The sequence below is a fragment of the Triplophysa rosa genome, linkage group LG1 (genome assembly GCF_024868665.1).
Source record: "Triplophysa rosa linkage group LG1, Trosa_1v2, whole genome shotgun sequence".
NCBI classification, from domain to species: Eukaryota; Metazoa; Chordata; class Actinopteri; order Cypriniformes; family Nemacheilidae; genus Triplophysa; species Triplophysa rosa.
Window position 1 is genome coordinate 2343268 of NC_079890.1, and position 20811 is coordinate 2364078.

The window sequence follows — 20811 nt, forward strand, 5'->3', positions numbered from 1 at the left end:
TAATTAATTTGTTTATTTTTCTATATTGCTAAATTCAATTAATTAATTTTTATTTTAGTTTTATGTTTTTTATTTTGTTTAATATTATAATTTTAGTGCTTTAATTTTATTTCAGTTTATTTTTAAGCCAACATTTCAAATTTTCCTTTAGTTAAGTTTTTCCAAAAAATGTTTGCTCCGTATTTTATCTGATTTCAATGAAAGGAAACATTTTCTAAGTTTTAATTTTAGTAAACTAAAATAACCTTGGTCTTGACGGGCATTTATTTGACGGGCGAATATTATGGTTTGTTTTAGATGTAATGTAATGTGTATACACGATTTAAGGTTCAAAAACGCTGTATTTTCCACATACCGTGCATGTTTGTATCTCCTCTTTGCCCCGCCTCTCTGAAAAGCACAGATTTTTTACAAAGCTCATGGCTCTGAAAAGCGAGGTGCGCTATGATTGGCCAGTTAACCAGTGCGTAGTGATTGGTCGAATACTGCAAGCGTGTGACAGAAATGTAACGCCTCTTACCATATTTGGAACATCAGGTTCCTCTTCAATTGTACTGACAGGTACGCCCACCTTACTTGCGTATACATTTGGGCGGTCTTAGTCAAATCAGACCACCAACTGACGTAGATTTGTGGGGGTGTGGCTACACGAGGCGTTTCAGGCAGGTCTGGGTGAGCATTCGCTTTTACATAGAATGCATCTTTTGTTCCCACACTTTCATTTCTGCAATTTTACGTGTCTAATACATGCATGGGCAACTTATAACACACCAAAGACACAGAACAACACGTATTCACGCCATATGACCCCTTTAATATAGCCCGGGGATATCATTTGGTACAGACATGGATTCTCTGAGACAAAAATATTTACTTCTGCGTTATATTTTAGTTGTACAAGTTAGATATGCCGGTTGATTGGTGTGCTGTTTGTCCTGCCCCTCATGCACTGTGAGTGCAGCGTTTTGACCAAAGTTAAACGTTTTTTAACACGCACTGACACATTTACGCAAAGCCTGTATATTTGAATGCACTGCTGAACTTTTGCAAGAACTAGAAATTGTACTTTTTAAAAAATGCCTGGGTTTCCTGCAACACTCTTGTAAAATAGAAAAACCTTTTTTGTCTAAATGGTTCACTAAAGAACCTTTAACATCTGAAGATCCTTTCTGTTTCACAAAAAAAGGTTCTTCAGATTATAAAAAGGTAAGAAAGAAATGGTTCTTTTAAGAACCTTTGACCGAATGGTTCTTTGTGGAACCAAAAATGGTTCTTCTATGGCAGCCTTCTAAGCACCGGCATTTTTTAAGAGTGAAGGCTAAAATCCATTGCCTTAGTCCATGTTTTATCTCAACAATAATAGCATATTACAGTGTGATTGCGTAAGAGGATTTTCCAAAAGCACTACGCCTTCCATGATCAACCAAAATTCAGTAATTATACCTTTTGCATCCAAAAGTATAATTGAATATGGCCCGTGAATCTTCATCACGCTCATGCCAGAGAGAACAGTGTGTATAGTACATCATGACTTATGTACACAACAGACTGTATCTTAGCAACAGGTGATGTCATGGGTTGACCAGGGAAGTAATGTTACAAGACGAGGTCATCGTCCATTTCCTGAACTTCTCTCTCTGTTCTCACAGTGACCGAAAAAGATTGCTGATACACCCATGTTTTTTCAAGCGTGTTGTTATCTTTGCCGAGATGCAAGGCCAGAAATATCCCTGTTTGGTTGACGGATTTGTAGTGCAGGAAATTCTGTTAATTTATCCCTTAATAAAAATATGACTGATATTTTCCAGTCTTGAGTGAACAAACACTTGACACTTAGGGACCATTTTTGGGTGAACTATTCCTTTCATATGTTTTAAATAATATTATATATTTTAGTACAATATATTTCTTTATTACTATATGAAATGCTAATTGTCCCATCACAGGGGCGTATGGCTGTTCGGAGGATCAAGTGGACACTCAGAAGACGACATGGACTGATGTGGACATTGACAGAAACGCACCAATGGTTAGTTCTATATTTAATATAGATATTTAATGTACAAAATTTTGCTTCGCTTATGAAATAGATTGTGGGTGTATGTTATGACATAACGTAAACGACTAAAATCTGACCTGTCATAGTAAATCTCGACTTATTAAAGCTTTACCGCTACACTCACTTTTGTATGTTAATACTATAACATAAACATACATACAGTAACTGTATTTTCTGTGTGCAAGTTACAGCGGCCACCATTTAAGTCTGAACAACAGTTTGGGTGCATTTCAAATATTTACTTTTTATTATGTTAGAGGCTTTGCATCATTTATTATAGGCCTAAGTATTTCAAATATGTCACAAACAAAACTGTTAAATTATACATTATGGCCCAACATTCGGCACAAAGTCAACCGATGTTTTGAAGTAAATCATTTAAAGCACTAGACTCCAAATGGGGGCGATATTTCCTAGAAAAACCTCCTGTCACTTTGTATTTTAGTGGAACCCTGTAGTTTAAGCCCTTGGTTTAACCGCTAACAGATGTATTTATTGCTTTCATCTTCAGGCCGCTTGTTACGTAATGGTATGAAGATACACATTTGATAAACATTGAAATAGTCGTAAGCACTGACCTTTTTATTTCTGTCTCAATAATATACAATTTTATGTTGTGATATGCGAAGCCTTGTGTTCTTCAGACTCCCTAGCCTTGTTTTCAAGTTCTGCTGGTTTATTGTAAAGTGCTTCACACACACAATATGATTGCTCTTGTGTTATTCGATGTAAATCAGTCGCTGTTGAGTCTGTGAGGTCACAGAAACACTAGATGTGGTGGAGTTGATCTGTGAAGTCCTGTGGAGTTGCTCACTTTCTGAGAGGACTGGAGGAAAAAGTGCAGATACTGTTGCTGGACACGATGTGGTCTTGTGTTTGTGTGTTTATTTCGTGTTTTTGTGTGTGTGTGTGTTTTGGGCGATGTGTTGTTTTTTATCTTGGAAGACTTATGAAAAGATAATGTTGCGACACATCAGGAAAGATTTGAACAGCTGGTTAAAAAAGGTTCATGAGTAAGTTCAGAACCATAAACCAAACGGTTAAGAACTATATTACCCATAAATCCAATCAGCTGTCTCAGTTCCCATAGAAACGGAAGCAAAAAAGTTAGTAGATCACATGGGCCGACAAGAGGTGGGCTCTGTTCGACTGGTCATGTTTTAGCATAAAACTTTTTGTGAGGTGAAAGATTGTTGTTTTGTTTGGATTGATCAGGCGTTCTCTTGCTGGACGTTGACAGTGTCGTGCCGTGACCCCTGGGCCAGCTGTTCGTCCACAGTTTTCTTTACAACTGTTGGGAATGGGGGTTGGGGTTTCCCTTTTAAGTGAAGCATGAGTTTTGAGGGTCTTTTCCTGCAAGTTATGTCCAGCACCCTGCAGACAATATAAAGCCACGAGTCCTGCCCGTTTCTCCTGTGGAGAACACTTATTAGGTGCCTCTCTGCGATGTTTCCTTGAGGCAGAAGGTGTGTTTTTTGTGTATCTGTGTTTATATGCTAAACAGTGAAGAGCTTTAGCAACGTGTTAGGGTGAGTCTGATTCGAGAAACACAGAGATTGTGATTTTGCCTCTCTATCGCCATCTCTGTTTGAAACATGACATTGCAGGTTGCTTTTCGTATCTTTATTTATGTTGAAGTCACGTGACGTCAAACTATTACTATAAGTTAACCATTGGTAAGGTAATGAGACATTTCTGAATTCTGACTTTTTATGTACTTGCTCAATAAATGTTTTTCGTTTTGTTAGCAGCTATAAGGGATAGTTCACACAAAAATGAAAGTTCTGTCACGAATTACTCACCCTCGAGTCGTTCCAAACTAGGGCTGTCAAATGATTAACCGCATCCAGAATAAAACATTGTGTTTGTGATAATGTACTGTATTCCTGTGTACTGTGCATAATGATTTTGTGTTCATGAACACATACAAATACATGCATATATTTAAGAAAAATGTAAAATAGAATAAATTTTTTTACATTTATATATAATTCAAATTATCAATAAATATAAATATATACATGTAAGTATTTCCTAAATATGTACACATGTATGTGTATGCAAAATTATTATGCACAGTCATATATTATGTTTGATATATGTATTTTTTATTCTGGGTGTAATTAATCATGATTAATCGTTTGACAGCCATATTCCAAATCTTTATAAATTTCTTTGTTTGGTTGAACACAAAGAAAGATATTTGGAAGAATGTTAGCAACTGAGATTTCTGGGGCACCATTGACTACACTCTTAAAGATAAAGGTGCTTATAAGGTTCTTCACAGCGATGCTGTAGACGAACCGTTTTTGGTTCCACATAGAACCATTCTGTCAAAGGTTCTTTAAAGGATCATCTCTTTCTTACTTATTTAATCTAAATAACCCTTTTTCGCCTCAAAGAACCTTTTGTGAAACAGACAGGTTCTTCAGATGTTAAAGGTTCTTCTATGTCATCGAAGAACCTTTTTAATACCATAGTAGAAAGAATTATTCTGTCATTTTTTGTTCTATTGAACACACATTTTTTTTGAAGAATTTAGGAAAACAAGCAGTTCTGGGGCACCTTTGACAACCATTTTAATAGTAGTCATTGGTGCCCCAGAAATCTCAGTTGCTAACATTCTTCTAAATATCTTTCTTTGTGTTCAACAGAACAAAGACATTTATACAACAAGTTTTCATTTTTGGGTGACTTTACCTTTAAGTATGTTATTGTGATAACATGAACTAATATAAACTCAATCATTTAATTGGATAGGACAATTCTCTGTATTGTAGGATTGGCCCATGTGCAGATGTGAACAGGAGAGTTTGGGAGGCTGGGATTGGCCTGCAGACACGAAAGAGGAAAAGAGACTGTTTGCACATGTGAAAGAGCGTGTGTGTGTGTGTGTGTGTGTGTGTGTGTGTGAGTGAGAGAGAGAGAGAGAGAGAGGGGTGTGGGGCATGAGCGAGGGAAAGGGGCTGGCCCTTCACACAGATGTGAAAGATTAGGAGCTTCTCATTTTTCCAAACGCTTCAGCCATGGAGATTGTGTCTGTCAGGACCTCATGTGGGAAATAAGCGACGTTCGGTGTCACGGTTTCTGCGTACGCGTGTTGGGAAGATGTACGAGCGACACAAGCGGCGGTACAGTTTGTGTACCAAGGGAGAGAGAACTGTGGACGTAGTTTTGATCAAGGTAAGAATGATGTGTTGACATTCAGTGGCATTGAATCGTGACCTTGCGTGTTAGGAAACTTCTAGTAAACTTTCTGGGAATACTTCTCTTACTTAAAAAGTTGAGTAAAATGTTATGTATTGCTCAGTAGATCAGTAGTTGTACATTTAACGCTACGAATCAATATGTATGTATTTTCTGCTTTACTGCGCAATATAAACATAGCGTATTAACGCTTTTATTCAAGAAAGTTTTAAGGGTATCTTCATTTACATATCAACTTTGTGTCGTTATGGAGACATATTGTAAAAGTGTGCTATAAAATTGACATGGATGTTGTAGCTCTGTTTAAGTTCATATTGAACACGTTTGATCTCCATTAAATCTCATTGCTTTACAGAAAAAAAACATTTAACAAATATTTTCTTCTATGGTTGTGTCATACACGTGTGTTTTTACATAAATTGGAAGTTGTCTTTTCCTGACAACTTAAAGCGCAATAGCGAAAATAATTTCCTGCAAAACTTGATGGACTTACTGCAGTCAGCTGTTCTTTCCGAGCATCAGATGTTATTGTCTTCTGGATTAAAATATGATTCATAGTTTTGTGTTGGGTGGAGACAGCTAAACGACATGCACACATCATGTCAGTGCATCTGAATGAGTGTGTGTACGCGTGTATGTGCACAAGGTGGGGTTTGTTTTCAGATGTTTCATGTGGTTTAACCGACAGATACCCTGGAGCACTATTCTGCCAGTTTTATCATGCCATGAAAATACAGGCGTGATTGGTCTTTAGTCGTTAGCCCAGATGTCACCGCTTTCCAAGCCGCATGCAAACCTGAAAGATTTTTATCTGGATGTGTAGTGAATCCTTACGAGCTGTTCATTTTTCCGTGTCTAAAATGTGCTTTCTCACGTTGCAATTCATGACTCATTTTCCTCGTTGTAATTAAAATAGTTGGCTATAATCAATGAGTCATTTGATTTAGTATATTATCGATCAAATTATTTATTAAAGTTATTTAACGTGAGTTGTGAATGAATAATCAGTGCACATAAATAAATTAATATTAGTTGTCGTAGAATTTGTATCGGAACGTAATAACTTGCTCCGCCTCTTCAACAACTTTCTTTGTCGGTTGACATCATCAAGGCCTCTAATTTTTTACCCCCTTCCCTCCGACCAGACCTGTTTTTACGATCCAGTAAATTCCAAATAAATAAACTTAATGAATAATAATAATATAATAAATAAATGTCCTGCGTCATGTTTTTGACTTGGTTTCGAATGTTGTTTCTCGACTCGAATCTCAAATCGCCAGTACATTACTTTAGCTGGCTTTGCGAGTCTTCTTTTCTTAATGACTCTTAAAGACTAGATGGCTGTTGGCTCAGACCAGTGCCTCCAGGACGGCTCGCATACAATGTTTTGAGTGTAAATGGAGTCATCTGTGAAGGTCGAGAACCGGGCGAGTCGAATGGGCGAATGAATTTGGTGACAGTCTGGGAGCCGCTGCTCAAATCCTAACGGTTTCCTTTGGCCCTGAGCCTGGAGAGAATGATGGAAATGGGCCCTTGGCCAAGTGACTTCATAGCGGTGTACAGCAACACAAGATTACCATTTTACAATCAGGACAGAACGAGATTCTGGAGCTTTGCACAGTTTCCCAAGGCAGCGCTTGGAAACAGCCAATGAATGTTCCTCTAGGAGCATAGCAACAATCAGATCAATCAGATCCCATTAACACCAATGTATTGTGCCAAACATTTTATCTTGAAGACCTTTTCTTGTCAAGTATCACAAACTATGGCTCAGCCTGTGTGTTTTCAAACCAGATGTGTTTTTATTGGGTACACATTTGAATACCCTGCGTTCGACAGAGCCTGCTGGCATCGCCTTTTTGGTTTCTCCCCTGACTCCACAAATATGCAGTGAGCACAGCAACAGTGCCAGAATCTGGAGAGCAAGATTGGACCATGTTTGGCTCTGGAGCAGACTTGAGGGTTGGGCTCTGTATTCGAGTGTTACGGGGAGCTGAGGAAGGTACAGGGACTTGATGTGAATGCAAAATAGGATGTTGGCATGTTAGCATCCCAACAAACATATTTACGTTGTGGCAACGTTGGTGCCACGTTCAGTTTCTCTTCTGCCAGCGTTGCTCTATACGTACTTGCACCATTGTGACAGTGTAGAAATGTAAGACGCTACAGGGCTGTAGCAACGTTGGTATGCAACGTTCTACAACTAGACAACGTTCAGACCACTTTCGTCAATCCTTGATTATGTGTTTTAATGTATTTTAAACACACAAAGGCACAAAATATAAAAAGTCATGTTACTTCTTATAGTTTATTATTAATACGATGCAATACAGTGTTATATACTGTAATTCAACTTTATTATTTAAGCGCAACAATAAAGGATACTGTAGATTGTTACGTTTAACATTGTTAAAAGGTTGGTTACGTTAAGACAGCGTTATGTGTTAAGATGTCGTTTTAGGATTGACATGTTCACGTGTACGTTTTCCTTGATGATTAGATCGACAAGATCAAGGAAGGCCAGGGAATCGGGGAGAATAATAAGGACATGTGCATGACTTGCTTCACCAGTCATTTGTCTTTGTTATCGTTAGTCAGTTATATATATGTATAACGTACCTAAAAGCAATACTTGAGTAAAAGTACAAATACCTTGCCAGAAAATTACTTTGGTTGAAGTGAAAGTAACCTTTTAGAATATGACTTGAGTAAAAGTCTTAAAGTATCAGATAAATATTGTACTTAAGTATCCAAAGTACTTTTTATATTAAATCTACTTAAGTATTTAAAGTAAAGTTGAAGCAAACGTTGTTAATAAAAATGTAAACAATTTTAGCATAAAGATAAAAATGGTGCTTACATAGTAATGTACAACTTTGAAAAAGCTCTGTCTCAAGCTCAGTAGTTTTCTCAGGAACAACATGTTGCCACATTGCTAAACTATAAAAATACAAGTTCAGAAACCACATCTTTATAACTTAACTTATAACTTTATAAAAGGATAGTTCCCTCCCACCCCCAATATTATCCCTCAACTTGGAACAAAATCAGAACAAATCCGTCTGGCCCTTACTTCTTTCTTTCCTTGCAATTCCCTTACAGTAACAACCCAGTCATTGATAATTCATTGAAACTGAAAAATTTGCTGTTTATCTTTAAAGGAAGCAGCACATTAAAACCTTGTGTTGAAATGAACTGCGGAGAGCACCTTTTTGCACTTGCACGTTGAGCTTTAACCAATGATTGGTTCAGCATTGTCATGGTGACCCGATCGCCGACTTGTTTATTTCGGTTTCTATGCTTTTATTTTGTAGTAACGAACGGGGAAATGTATCAGTAAAAGTATACATTTTGTTCAGGAAATGTAGTGGAAAAAAAGTCTGCAGAAATATGAAGACTCAAGTAAAGTACAGATACTCCCAAAAAATACTTAAGTACTGTACTTAAGTATTTTTACTTTGTTACATTACAACACTGTCGTTAGTCCACATTAGTCCAACGGACACTCTTTATCTTATCTATTGAAATGAGCTTTGTTTACAGTCAGCTCTTTGTCAGTTAATGATGCAAATAATAACTACTAATCCATGCCAGCCCAGTTTTTACTTCCTGCTGTTGTAGGCTTTTAAAATGATCACACTGATACATTTTAGAAATGTGTTTATTTTTAGAAATGAGAATTTTAGTGAGTCATACACTGTCAGAAAAAGGGCACAAAAAGCTCTGAAAAGGTTTTTTTTGTACCCTTTCAAAAAGTATTTTTCAAATTTTCATCTTTGCATATTAGTACCTTAAAAGTTACATAATGGTTCCAGAGAGTGCATATCAGTACCAAACATATACGTATATGTACCTGAATGGTACGTATTAAAACTATGGCAGTCGAATCAATTAATTGCGATTAATCGATTACAAAAAAATGTTTGTGTTTATATAATATGTGTGTGTGTGTGTGCCGCGCATAATTATGTGTAATATGTGTGTATATACAATTTATATTTATATAGACATAAATAAACACGACACACAGACATATAATACTGTATAAGTATAAACATTCATATTAGAACCGATTAATCACAATTAATTTATTCAAGTATATTATTGAAGATGTTTTACAAATTTTGAATGCTTGTTGTGTAGTTGTGCTTGGTATTCAAACAGAAGCTCAGCTTTGAGAGGAATTTAGGGAGGATTGGCAACGAGATGACACGCAACACGTGAGCAAAGCTTATTTAGTCAAGAGCCAGGAGTCAACTGTAGTCAAAAATGAGAGATTCAACAAAATATTCATAACAGCTGTGGGCAATGTTTACTTTTCTTTCTTGTGAGCTTTTTTTTTAATGCAATTAATGCCACACTTACAGATGTGATTTCATCTTTTGCAAAATGAGTCAATCTTAGAAATTGCAAATCAGTTCAGAATATGCTGCAGTGTGAACAAATAAAAAAGGAATCCAGACATCCATTGAAAACAACCTGTACACTAATGAAACAAACCCGTGGACCAGTCATAACATCACAGCTGTTCTCCAGATTTACAGCAGCGCCGCTCGCTAAAACAATACTGCTCTTTACAGCTACGTGCTAGTTTTCACCATCTCTCACCGGCTTAATCGCTTTATCATGACATTATTTGTTTTTCCGAGGCAGCAGATTTGTGATACGGTCACACAGTCTGGTGGGAACCGCTGGGAATAACCCAATGTGCCCGTCTGTAGGCAGTACAACAGGCATCAGTGTTCTCCGGCGCACTGCCTTCAGAAGCACACAGTGGCCGCTCAGTGCTCCTGTATCCAGCTCATCAATAGAGCGTTGTGTATTGTGTATTGCTTTTAAACTGTGCGTGGCCACTTGATTTTCAGTGGGTGTAAACATAATTAGTCCCCGGCCAGGATGGAAATGTGAATCTGATTATTTTGAATCAAGCGATTTAGTAGCATGGGACAGTAACTAGATAAGGTAAAACATGCAAAGACGACTAACAGATGCTTGAATTTTCCTCAAAAATATTATTGTACTGTAGTGCCAAGAATGTGGCTTTGCAAAACAAAATGCATTTTCAATTTTAAAGGGATAGTTCACCCAAAAATGAAAATTCTGTCATCTGAACACAAAGAAAGATATTTGGAAGAATGTCAGTAACCAAACAGATCTCATCCCCCATTTACTGTCAAAGTAGGGAAAATAAGTACTATGGGAGTCGATGGGGGATGAGATCTGTTTGGTTACTGACATTCTTCCAAATATCTTACTTCGTGTTTAGCAGAAAAATAAATTTATACCGATTTGGAACAACCCTGAGGGTGAGTAAATGATGAACATTTTTGGGTGAACTGTCACTTTAAATGTTTCTTTTTTTCTTGTTTCTCACATGAGGACACACTGGCCTTTCTTTAGTTCTCTAAACCTTAAAAATTTTGCACACAGTGCAAATATTAAAAAACAAGCATTATTACGGCGTTATGTCATAAACAATTCATTTGGTTGTTGAATTTCAAAAAAAAAAATTCATCATATTAACTACCGGTCAAAAGTTATAGGACTCTTGAGTAAAATGTTTCTCATTATTTTGAACCGAATGTGGATGCTTAAATGTCTGAAATAAAAGTTTGTTGACAAAAATACAATTGTTCAAATAAAAACTTTTTTCATTACAAACTAAAATTTGATTTGATTTTTTTTAAATGTACGACTTAATAATAAGAAAAGAGCAGCCGATACTAGCACATTGAATAGATGGGAACTACTTCAATAATGTTTAAAAAGCATCTCGGGTTAAACCTCAAGAAGCTGCTTGATAAAATGCCAAGAGAACATTTCTGCAAATTCTGATCAAATAAAACAAGTTTATTTTTTTAGTTTTTTTTAAAAGACGTTTTGATTTTGATAAACTTTTACTGTTTTTTTTTTTTAGTGAGTAGGAGTTCCAATACTTTTGACATACTTTTGAATACTTCTACATCTTTCCCTCCCTCACCTGTGTCCTTTGTTGACCGTCTTTCCTCTTGTCCAATCCTGAATCACCTGTGTGACCCCGTGACAAAGTTTAGCCGAGTTATAACAAAGGCGAAGGAGTTTTTCAGCGAGCTCTCCAGCTGGGTGAATACCCATCAGGGCCGCAGGTCACTTCAATACAGGCTTTCTATTGTGGGTGTTTTGTGCCGGTTGCTGTTCAGTAGCAGGGCTGCCCGTAACATGAGATCTGTGTAAACATTTCCAATAGAGGGCATGTATTCACCCTTTCACTACCACGCATCAAAAGCTGACATATAGTGAGCAGGTAAGCCAGACATTGTTTGTTTATTTGGTAATATCATTACCACAATTATTCAGAGTGAAATTGAACTTTATAAGGGAGAGAATGTTGGATTAGTAAGCAGTACTCGAGTTGAGGGAGGATGGCATCCCCCTTTGAATTAAAGATGATCAAAATCATCCCCCTTCTAAAACGGCCATCCCCCCTTCCCATCCCCTGTTATTTGATCAATGAATGTGTAAATATTACCAGTGGTAATTTACCACTACTTCAACATTTAGTTTTTGCGAATATTGAATAGGCTAAAATACTGTGAACGAGGGGAACGTGCACATAATGACACGACGATTTGTTTTAAATTGACGTCACGTCAGTCAGCGACATAGCAGCGCAGGTGCTGGTGATTTCAGCATCAAGCGACATGGACAGCTTGACCTGAGGGACTTTAAGAGGGCAAGAAGTAGCACTGAAGGTTAGTCAAGAGTCAGGAATACTTTTGATATGTCACCAAAGGCGGAATCTCTGGACAGAGTGATAACAACACAGTTAACGATGTTAGTTAGTTTGGAGCTTTTTTTCTTGTTAGCTAACGCCAGCTAGCTAGCTAACGTCAGGTTAGACGTTACATTCACAAAGTTAATGTTAGATTTGGCTTCTGTTTCACCTGGAATATCTTACTGCAGGGTTTCCCACAGCACTTTACAGTGGCCGCCTAAGCAACACACGCCTGCCTCCTTAACTAGCCGAAGTAGAAAAAAATATATATATTTTTATGAGCGTTATCCGCAGTTACTCTGTCCTGTCCGATCAGCGGCATCTGGTGGAATGTCATCGCGCTATCTATCATCGTTCGCCAACCGTGGTGAAGTTAGTTTGATATTGGACATTCATTAGACATTCGGTTTCATACCAATTAAGGTCTTTGCGCCTGTTATGTTTTGAGCCCAAACTAACTCAGAGGCTTAATTTCTAGAAAAAAACGAAATATAAATTAACCACGAAAATTGATTAAACAATTTAACTACGTGACATTCATCTATAAAACCAGTACTAAAATGTTCAGAAAAACATGCCAGTTATTGCACAAGGCTCCGTTTTTTGGAATTAGCATTTTATGTATTTTATAATAATTGTACAACTTTTAATGTATGTAATTACATAAATCCATTAAACGACAACAGCATTTGAGATAAAGGTATCAAACCAACTATAACATATTCAGAGCATTATTCCCTATGATGCACAAGGCTTGTTTTTCTGTTTTTAAGCTGATATTTTTATATACGGTATACTGATTCCTTATTTTTGATATGTTTAACACACTGTACCTATTTAAATGCATTAAACTCTGACACCGTTACAGATAAAGGTATCAAACCAACTGTAACATATTCAGAGCATTATTCACCGGTGCCTTTGTGTTGTCTCAAAATTAACATAAGTAATGTTTTTAGTAAGGCATGTTTGTTAAAACTACTTACATTTTCCATTTTCTGCTATTGTTTGGGGCCGGAACGGATGCTTTGCCCGCTCATACGGACATATTATAAATGCGAATGCACGCAACGCGAAAGCAATAGACACGTATGTATGCCTCCCCTCCCCCGTCGACAGACTTAACAATGCATCCCTCCCCCATGCGCGCTCAAACCCCCCTCCCCCACCCGTCGACAGAAATGATGGAGGGCCGATTTGCCAGGGCCGATTTTTCTTCCCAGTCCAGCCCTGACTTGGAATAAGGTCTAGACGATATATCTAAAATGTGATATTGCAATATCATTCCAAATTTTGACAGTACTTGATGCTGTATATTAGGGATTATTCACTGTGAGCCGGTTAAAAATCGATTATAGTATGTGACGATTCAAGCTTGTTGAGATGTTAAATGAATCGCAATTCATGTTTTGAACAGCAGGGGCCGCTGTGTTTTCTGCAAACTTGGAAACATGGATATGTTGATATTTCTTAAAATAAAAAAAATCAAGTCGCATCGCGAGTCGCATCGCATCGTGAGCTGAGTGAATCGTTACATCCCTACTGTATACTAAAATACATACTATTTTGCTTTTGCTTTAGCAAAAAAAGAAGGTAATTTTCTTTTGCCTTAATAAAACGAACATGGTATGTAACCCTAAACGAACAAACACTGGTGCTTGCAGTCGTAAAGTTAAAGATTGTGTTGAGAATTTTGTTTAGTATCTGTTTCCTGAAAACCAAACCATCCTCAAATTAGTCCCCATCTTTTTTTGTATGAATTCATCATTCTCTTGCGTGTCTCTTTTAACATGAGTATTAATATTTTTCATCATGACAAGTTACGTTTTGGCGCTGCTTTTGAGCCTTAAACAACACAATCTCACAGCAAAAACGTAACTGTTTTACGATGTCTCATTTGTACATTTTAGTACGATTTGCTTTCGTGCCAGGAACATTAGGTTTAGGGGTGGGGTTAGGGGTGGGACTTCAGTGTTGCTTTTTTTCTAGTAATCGTATGTTTTTGTACGATTCACAATGTACGATTTCATGCTAATTAGTGACCTTATAAAATAGTTACGAATTCCCTGGAGATCCGGTTGGGCGTAAAGGAGAAGCTAAATTGCCTTTTGGTGCCATATTTGGACCATTAGCCTTGGTTTTAACTAAATTTGATGTTGATAATGAATAAATGTAAATAATATCTAATATTCAATGTTTAGTTCAACAAAGTACAACATCTCCATATTTTAAATGGTCGATGGACAATGTGCAAACTTTCCATCACCAGAATACTTAAAGCATTCCAGTGACAGCCTTGTGTGCTCTATTGTACTTTATAGTAGGGGGTCAAATCGTTGTAACACATGGCCACTCTTGGTTTATTGCTGTATTTTTCTTTGAATGTGCTTATCCAGTCCGATGTAATAATGTGAGTTTAGTATACGCATTTCCAACGTTTTAAGTATTTAATTTGATCTCTGGCTTGGGTGGATCATTTGAGCATTAAGTCCGGACTGCTGTCGCCGCTGTTGTCCCTCCAGGCTGGTGTGTGGTCTGCGATGAGTGAGATGCAGCTGTTACGAGGGTCCACAAACCACAGACTGAACTGAAAGCGCACATGCTGCAGTCCTTGAGCGAAATTAATGTGAAGTTTTACTGATAAATGGCCTTCAAATTTATTGGCCTCGACTTGTAAAGAAAGAAAATGTCAAACATCTAGAGCTTCACACAGATAGGTCTTAATATGATGTGTAATGTGACCTTTATATGTCTTGTTGGCTTGTCAATTCATTCTTTCCATTTAGACAGAGTCACATGCATAAGTATGAGACCACATTTTCCTCTTTCTATCTGCAGATTCATAGAGACAAAGACGCGCTGTGTTCCAGTGTTCCCCAGAAGAGACACAGCATAGCATCCCCAGGTAAGACCCTTATGCATGATATCATCACATTTTTAATACGTATATTTATTTTGTAGGGTGTAATCCTAATGTAAGCTCATGTGATACGTGCATGCAGTTATTTAAAGCGCTCATAAGTTTATATTTACATATCCTGTTTTATGCGGATCCAACAAAAACGTTTTCAGTTGGTACCAAACCCCTAAATTTCAACTTTTTTGCATTTTTTCCATTGTTGTTTTTTAAAAATATATTGTTGATATTTTTAAAAGAGTGAAGTTCCAAAAATATTTAAACTTAAATATTTAAACGTATGTAAAAAATGTGTCCCGGATTTTCATGTCACTACCGAAACGGTGTATGTTTTAGTCCATTGGCTGAGACTGATTTTAGCCACACCCCTACATTTTTGATCAAGAATCATTACTGTGTCCCTCTCTCTAGTAGCTACATGGTGAGTGGATCGGTCTTATCATTTTGAAGTAAATGTGTCCAAAAGTCTGAAAATCTGTGTGTAACTTTAGGGAACGTCACTACCAAACATCTTTTTTTTGCAATTAAGCAAACTTTTTTGGGTTATTCCATATAATTTTATTTTTATGTGTGTACATCTGTTCAGAACTGTGCTTGCTAACAGTGTGCTGATTAGCATCTTTGAGCTAGGCTCAAAAGTATTCAAAAATTCACTACCAAAACAGTCACGACCGAAACGAATCACTGGGTAGCATTGTTTCGGTAGTGACAAAAATTGTTTTGGTAGTGACAAAAAGGAAAAATTAATCCTTTATTTGGGGAAATAAACAAAACTCCGTACAGTTCTGCAAACCATTAGTATTTTAGTATGTTATGTTAGTGATATAGTATGTGAGCTGTAGGTTTTCTGTTAGATATTTACCGTCAGATGTGTGTCTGCTATATGTGCAACATAGTTCATTATTTGTATTTACATAAAATGTTGAAAGTCTGATTCAGCTGTGCAAATTAAATATTGTGATCACTACCAAAACATTACCATCACTACCGAAAATGTGTGTGTCACTACCGAAATATGGGATGTTTTGTCAAAAATAAAGTATATTAAGTTATCAACTAAGTGTCACAATCCACTGTCTGCCCTCTTTCACCACCGGACTACACCCCCCATAATCCTTTGCACCCGTCTCACCTGATCCCTATCATTTGGACATTATTAGTTAATCCCCATCATCTGTCTACCCCTAGTTATCTGTATTATTTATGTTCTCTTCTTAGTTTGGTTACTTGTCCGGTATTGTTAAATTTACTGATGTGTGGGAAAATGACGCTTGGCGCCCCTGTTTTACAAACCGGCTTAGACCGTTCCAAAATGGAGGAAATCAAAACAACGCTAATGCGGCATCTAGTCGTCGATATCTATGGGGTAGGCAGTTTTGTAACGAATAGCAGTAGCAAGCTAGCTTTGATAGCATTAAAGGAAAAGATCCTACACTTCAGAGCTTTCTCCAAAGCCACGCCTACTTATTTCGAAGACAAAAGTACAAAGCACATAAGATTACAATAATAGTAATCTTATTCGCGGTTATTTTTAAAAACTTATAGCGGTTTTATAAGTTCGTGGTTTAAGCGCGAACAGGATTCTCAAAGTTATGCGTAAACAAATGAAATGATTTCAAATGAAAACATTTTATGTTTCTCAGACTTCCTCAGAAGATATGTTTTTATAAAATATATGTATTTAGACTACATATTGATTGCTGTCCGGATGTGAAGAGACTTGTTTTTTGTCTATAGTACGTGATTATTATATTTTGTGATGCATGCTCGACTTTTCAAAGCCCTGTCATGACCCCTGTCCTCAGTTATGTTGTCACTTGCCTACAGCTGAAATAATGATGTTTACTTTCACTACAGCTTTCAGTCATTGACACAAACACACACACATATGGTCACAAAGAGAAAGGGCAGCTGTAGTGACCCAGGCGAGACCCCTCCTTTTCTTCCCGAGCCATGAAGCCACCTGTGGGGTGTGTGTGACAGCTGACGAAGCTCGCACTCTTGTGACACATTTCCAGTCCTGAAGTCTTCTCCTACCTCTCACACAGAATGAGTTTGTAGTGTTTGAGTTTAAGTGAAAGCAAGAGAGACGGTACTTTTTGTAAGTGATGGAACCTGTTGAGGTTTGACATGAGAGTTTTGTCACCCACGTGACGTGATGTGGTTTTGTCACCCACGCGATGGTGCGGTGTTGGAGGATGCTTCAAACGGGTAGCTTGAGGTCTAACACGCATTACTCTTGTGAATGCACACGCCAGTGTACAAGGATCTTTTCTGAAGGCGGAATCGTACGTTTTGAGATAAAAAAGACATATCAAGAGTATATATTTTTTTCTAGACTTTTTGGTAAATGTTAACGGGTTCACCAGATAAGCGACTTTTTATAAACGTGTCCTTGTGTATATTTGTCACAGAGAAGTTTCCAGACTGTCACGGCACTTCAGAATCGCTCACATTTCGAGACTCCAGCAGCGACACGGATGGATTTCTCAGTCCAGACGCTGGTGAGGACAACGTCTTCAGAAAGGTGAGAGAGAGAGAAAAATAACTACTAGGGCTCTACAATTTTGAAAAACTTGCTAAACAATGCCATTTACAATATGTGATACAAGAATGCTTGAAAATCTATTTAAATTGCATTAAAACACATTTACAAACTGAAAATTATACAACCAACACCACAATCGCATTCTTTCTGGGAAAAGAAAGCATCTCTCTCTGGTGTGCCAGTCTCTTATCTGCATCCACCTTAAGTATTAAAATATTACAGTCGGGAGTTAAATTGGGCCAGCATTTGGCTGGTGGTCTCACTCTGCTCACCGCCAGCATGTGGCTTTTCTCGTGTTATGGAGCAGCACTCTATCGTGCCCCTGTATAAATCTCTAGTTTGAGTAACAATTGACTTTTTTTTGGTCAGTGTATACACTTACATTGATATTGCGGAAAAATTGATCTATATGCCATGTATTAACCCAATTCGCAGTCGCACATTAACTCTACGTGCGTTTGTGTTTACTTTCTGAAGTGCCCAGCCGCACACTGCCTATTGTAGACGTGTTGTGCGGTGCGCTTCTTGTACACTGCTGGCATCTAGAATGAATTTGATTAGAATTGTATTGTTCATAGCAGGGGGCTCTCTCAACTTATATTATGCAGTTTGTCTGTTAATGAGATAATATTATAAGCTTTGTATACGCACCCCTCAAAATCCCCCACAGAGCCCCGCCACATAACAGATCCCAATTTAACCCCTGATTACAGTCAAGTTATTGCAAACCATTGCGATATGCACATTCGCGATATTAGCGATATGTCATTTAAAGCAACACTAGACAACTTTTGCTATACGGTTCCCCCATGAGGTTGATAGGCGCAATTGTCTGTTACCAGTGTTGTAAATAATGTCAATGTATAAGCTTCCCTGTGGGCAGCGCAATACACGTGAATTTGTTTAGTAAGCTGATGGAACCGGCGAATGCAGAAACGTCATTTGGAAACCATTTCGCACTCTTCCACAGGCAGGGGATGAGCGGGACTTTGTGTACCGACCAGAAACACAAATCTTACAGAGTGTGGTTTTAGCCGCTAGGAGGCTGTTCAGGCAGCAGCGTCAGTAGAATTCGTCCGGTTAACAGTTGTTCAAATACTCAATTAATTTTAGAGACATTATTTTATTGTTGAAAAACTTACACAGTGTTGCTTTAAATATATCTTGTAACCCTAATAATAGCATTTCATTCACATTTTTCTAGGAAAAAGAGTTGTTTACAAGTGTTGTTGTACAACCTGCTGACACAATGCTAGGGTGTTCTAGGTGGTTGTTATGGTGTTTCTATGTGGTTGTTAGGGTGTTCTGAGTAGTTGCTAGGGCATTGCTATGCTGTTGCTAAGGTGTTCTGAGTGGTTGCGAGGGCGTTGCTAGGGTGTATTGGTTTCTAGCTAGCTGCTCACTGACCCGAGTAATATTTTCATGTTATTCTGGTCTCTAGATATGGCCACATGACCAAAACAATGTAATACTTTAACATGAATACTTTAAAACTTCAATAAGCAAAAAATCAGAATAAATTCAGAATCAGAATCTGTATGATATTGTGGTCTCTAGTCAGGTTCACAAAGAAGTTTACTACTTATAGTAATAAAATTGATCCTTGCCATAAACCATAAGGAGGGAAGCAGATACTAAGAAGAAATACTAAACGTTATTGATCTCAGAATATGTCGTTTCATGTAACCTCAATTCTGTTTCATTCGTTTTTAGGGCACCTGTGTATTAAAGCACCCTGATGGGTTTCCCCCCACAGATCCTGTGGCCATGATGGTTAGAAGTTCCCTAGAACTCATTCAAACCACATACGCTCACAGACGCTTATGAACCACCCCCTGTTATTCCTCACGCACATGCTCAATGAAAACTCTCTCTAAGGCCCATTAAAAGAGGGGTTTACCCTCACAATTCAATCCCAACCAATCCTCTTCACCTCTTCTCTCTCAGCGCCAACACCCAGCACAATAGACCCATCAAAACTTGAAGCTGATGTGTGTGAGCTCTGTTAGTGTGTTCACAAGGTGTTCGGGTGGGTGAGGGAGTCTTGGGGGTGTAGGGTGGGTATGAAAGCAGATGTACTTCACACCGATAAAAATACAGTGTGTGTCGGGTTTGAATGTAGATGTGTCTGCGTCAGCTGGCTCGGCAGACTCATTCGATCGTGGGTGTGATTCATACGGTTTGTTTTCTTAAAGTGACACCCAATGATTTCTTCAAATATTTGGCTTGCTTGAAGGGATAGTTCACCCAAAATGAAAATGTTTTGAAACTTTCTTTGTCAAAATGTAGTTTCATGTCATATTTTACATTGCCATTCGGTATATCACTGACAGGGTGTTGTCATAATACTTCGAGGAAGTGTTTAAGAATTGCGGTTTGTCCGGCGTTTGTTGCGCAGGAGGCAGTAGGTGGAGGCGACAGCACCAGCGAGGTCTCCGTCTCCTGTTCCTCCACAGACGACACGGCCAGCGTGGGACACCCCAGCTCATCGGCCGAGAGTTCGGAGGAGGTGCGGCACAGAGGGGAGGCGGCGGAGGAGGCCAAAGACAGGCTGACGGAGGTGCCTCTGCGCTCCTCTCTCCTCCGATCCACCGTACGCTCGCTCTCTCCCTTCCGCAGACACAGCTGGGGTCCGGGGAAGAACCAGGGAGGGGGAGGCGAGATGAACCGGCGCAGGTAAACAGGATCATGATCTTTTCTCCTTCATTTTTTAACATTCCAGAATAATCTACTCGTAGAGTAAAAAATTCTATAACATAGTTACACTGCATTTCTTTTCTATTCATTTTTATGCTTTTGAAGATCCATTACAGAACTGAAAATACAGCATAATTTAGGACGTTTGGTATTGAGCAAGTGCTTTCATGTGAACTTGCTCTGTTTTTTAAAAAGCATTTGGGGTACTTCAGATTCACACCTAGTCAGTCACACCGAATGCTAATGTATTAGCACCTTAACCAACATGACATGCTCGAGGAACGTGTGACACCCTCAAGCTTTTGCATGCTCTTTTCATTTCAATGTTTAGGTATCAGATCTAACATTAGAAGGACTTTCATACATTAGAAGTTTCATTTGAACCCCCTTAGAGGCGCTTCTCTTTCACTTTTTGTGTTTCCATGTTTCTCATCTCTTTTCATCTCATCTGTCCATTTCCAGCTCAGCACGACGTTCGGGAGAGGAAAAGCCTGTATTTTACAGAAGAAGGTATCTAGTTTTCTTTTGTATTCTGACAAATTCAAGTGTTTTTAGTTTGTATCATACTTCCCCATCGAGCGTAACAACGACCACCGGATTTTCTTTATTCATTTTTACTTCATTATGAG

At 38.1% G+C, this 20811-nt stretch overlaps 1 protein-coding gene across 6 annotated transcripts in view; it reads left to right on the plus strand.

The window, feature by feature from the left end:
* The window catches only part of LOC130553536 (A-kinase anchor protein 13), a 62814-nt gene that overhangs the window by 21459 nt on the left and 20544 nt on the right, over positions 1-20811 (plus strand). For 5 of the 6 annotated variants that reach the window (XM_057332572.1, XM_057332564.1, XM_057332587.1 and 2 more), the window contains exons 8-12: positions 1947-2029; positions 14859-14925; positions 17352-17464; positions 19884-20161; positions 20645-20692. In XM_057332572.1, the coding sequence (XP_057188555.1) occupies positions 1947-2029; positions 14859-14925; positions 17352-17464; positions 19884-20161; positions 20645-20692 (589 nt within the window). The remainder of the gene's footprint in view (positions 1-1946; positions 2030-14858; positions 14926-17351; positions 17465-19883; positions 20162-20644; positions 20693-20811) is intronic. The other variant, XM_057332603.1, reaches the window with a different exon arrangement.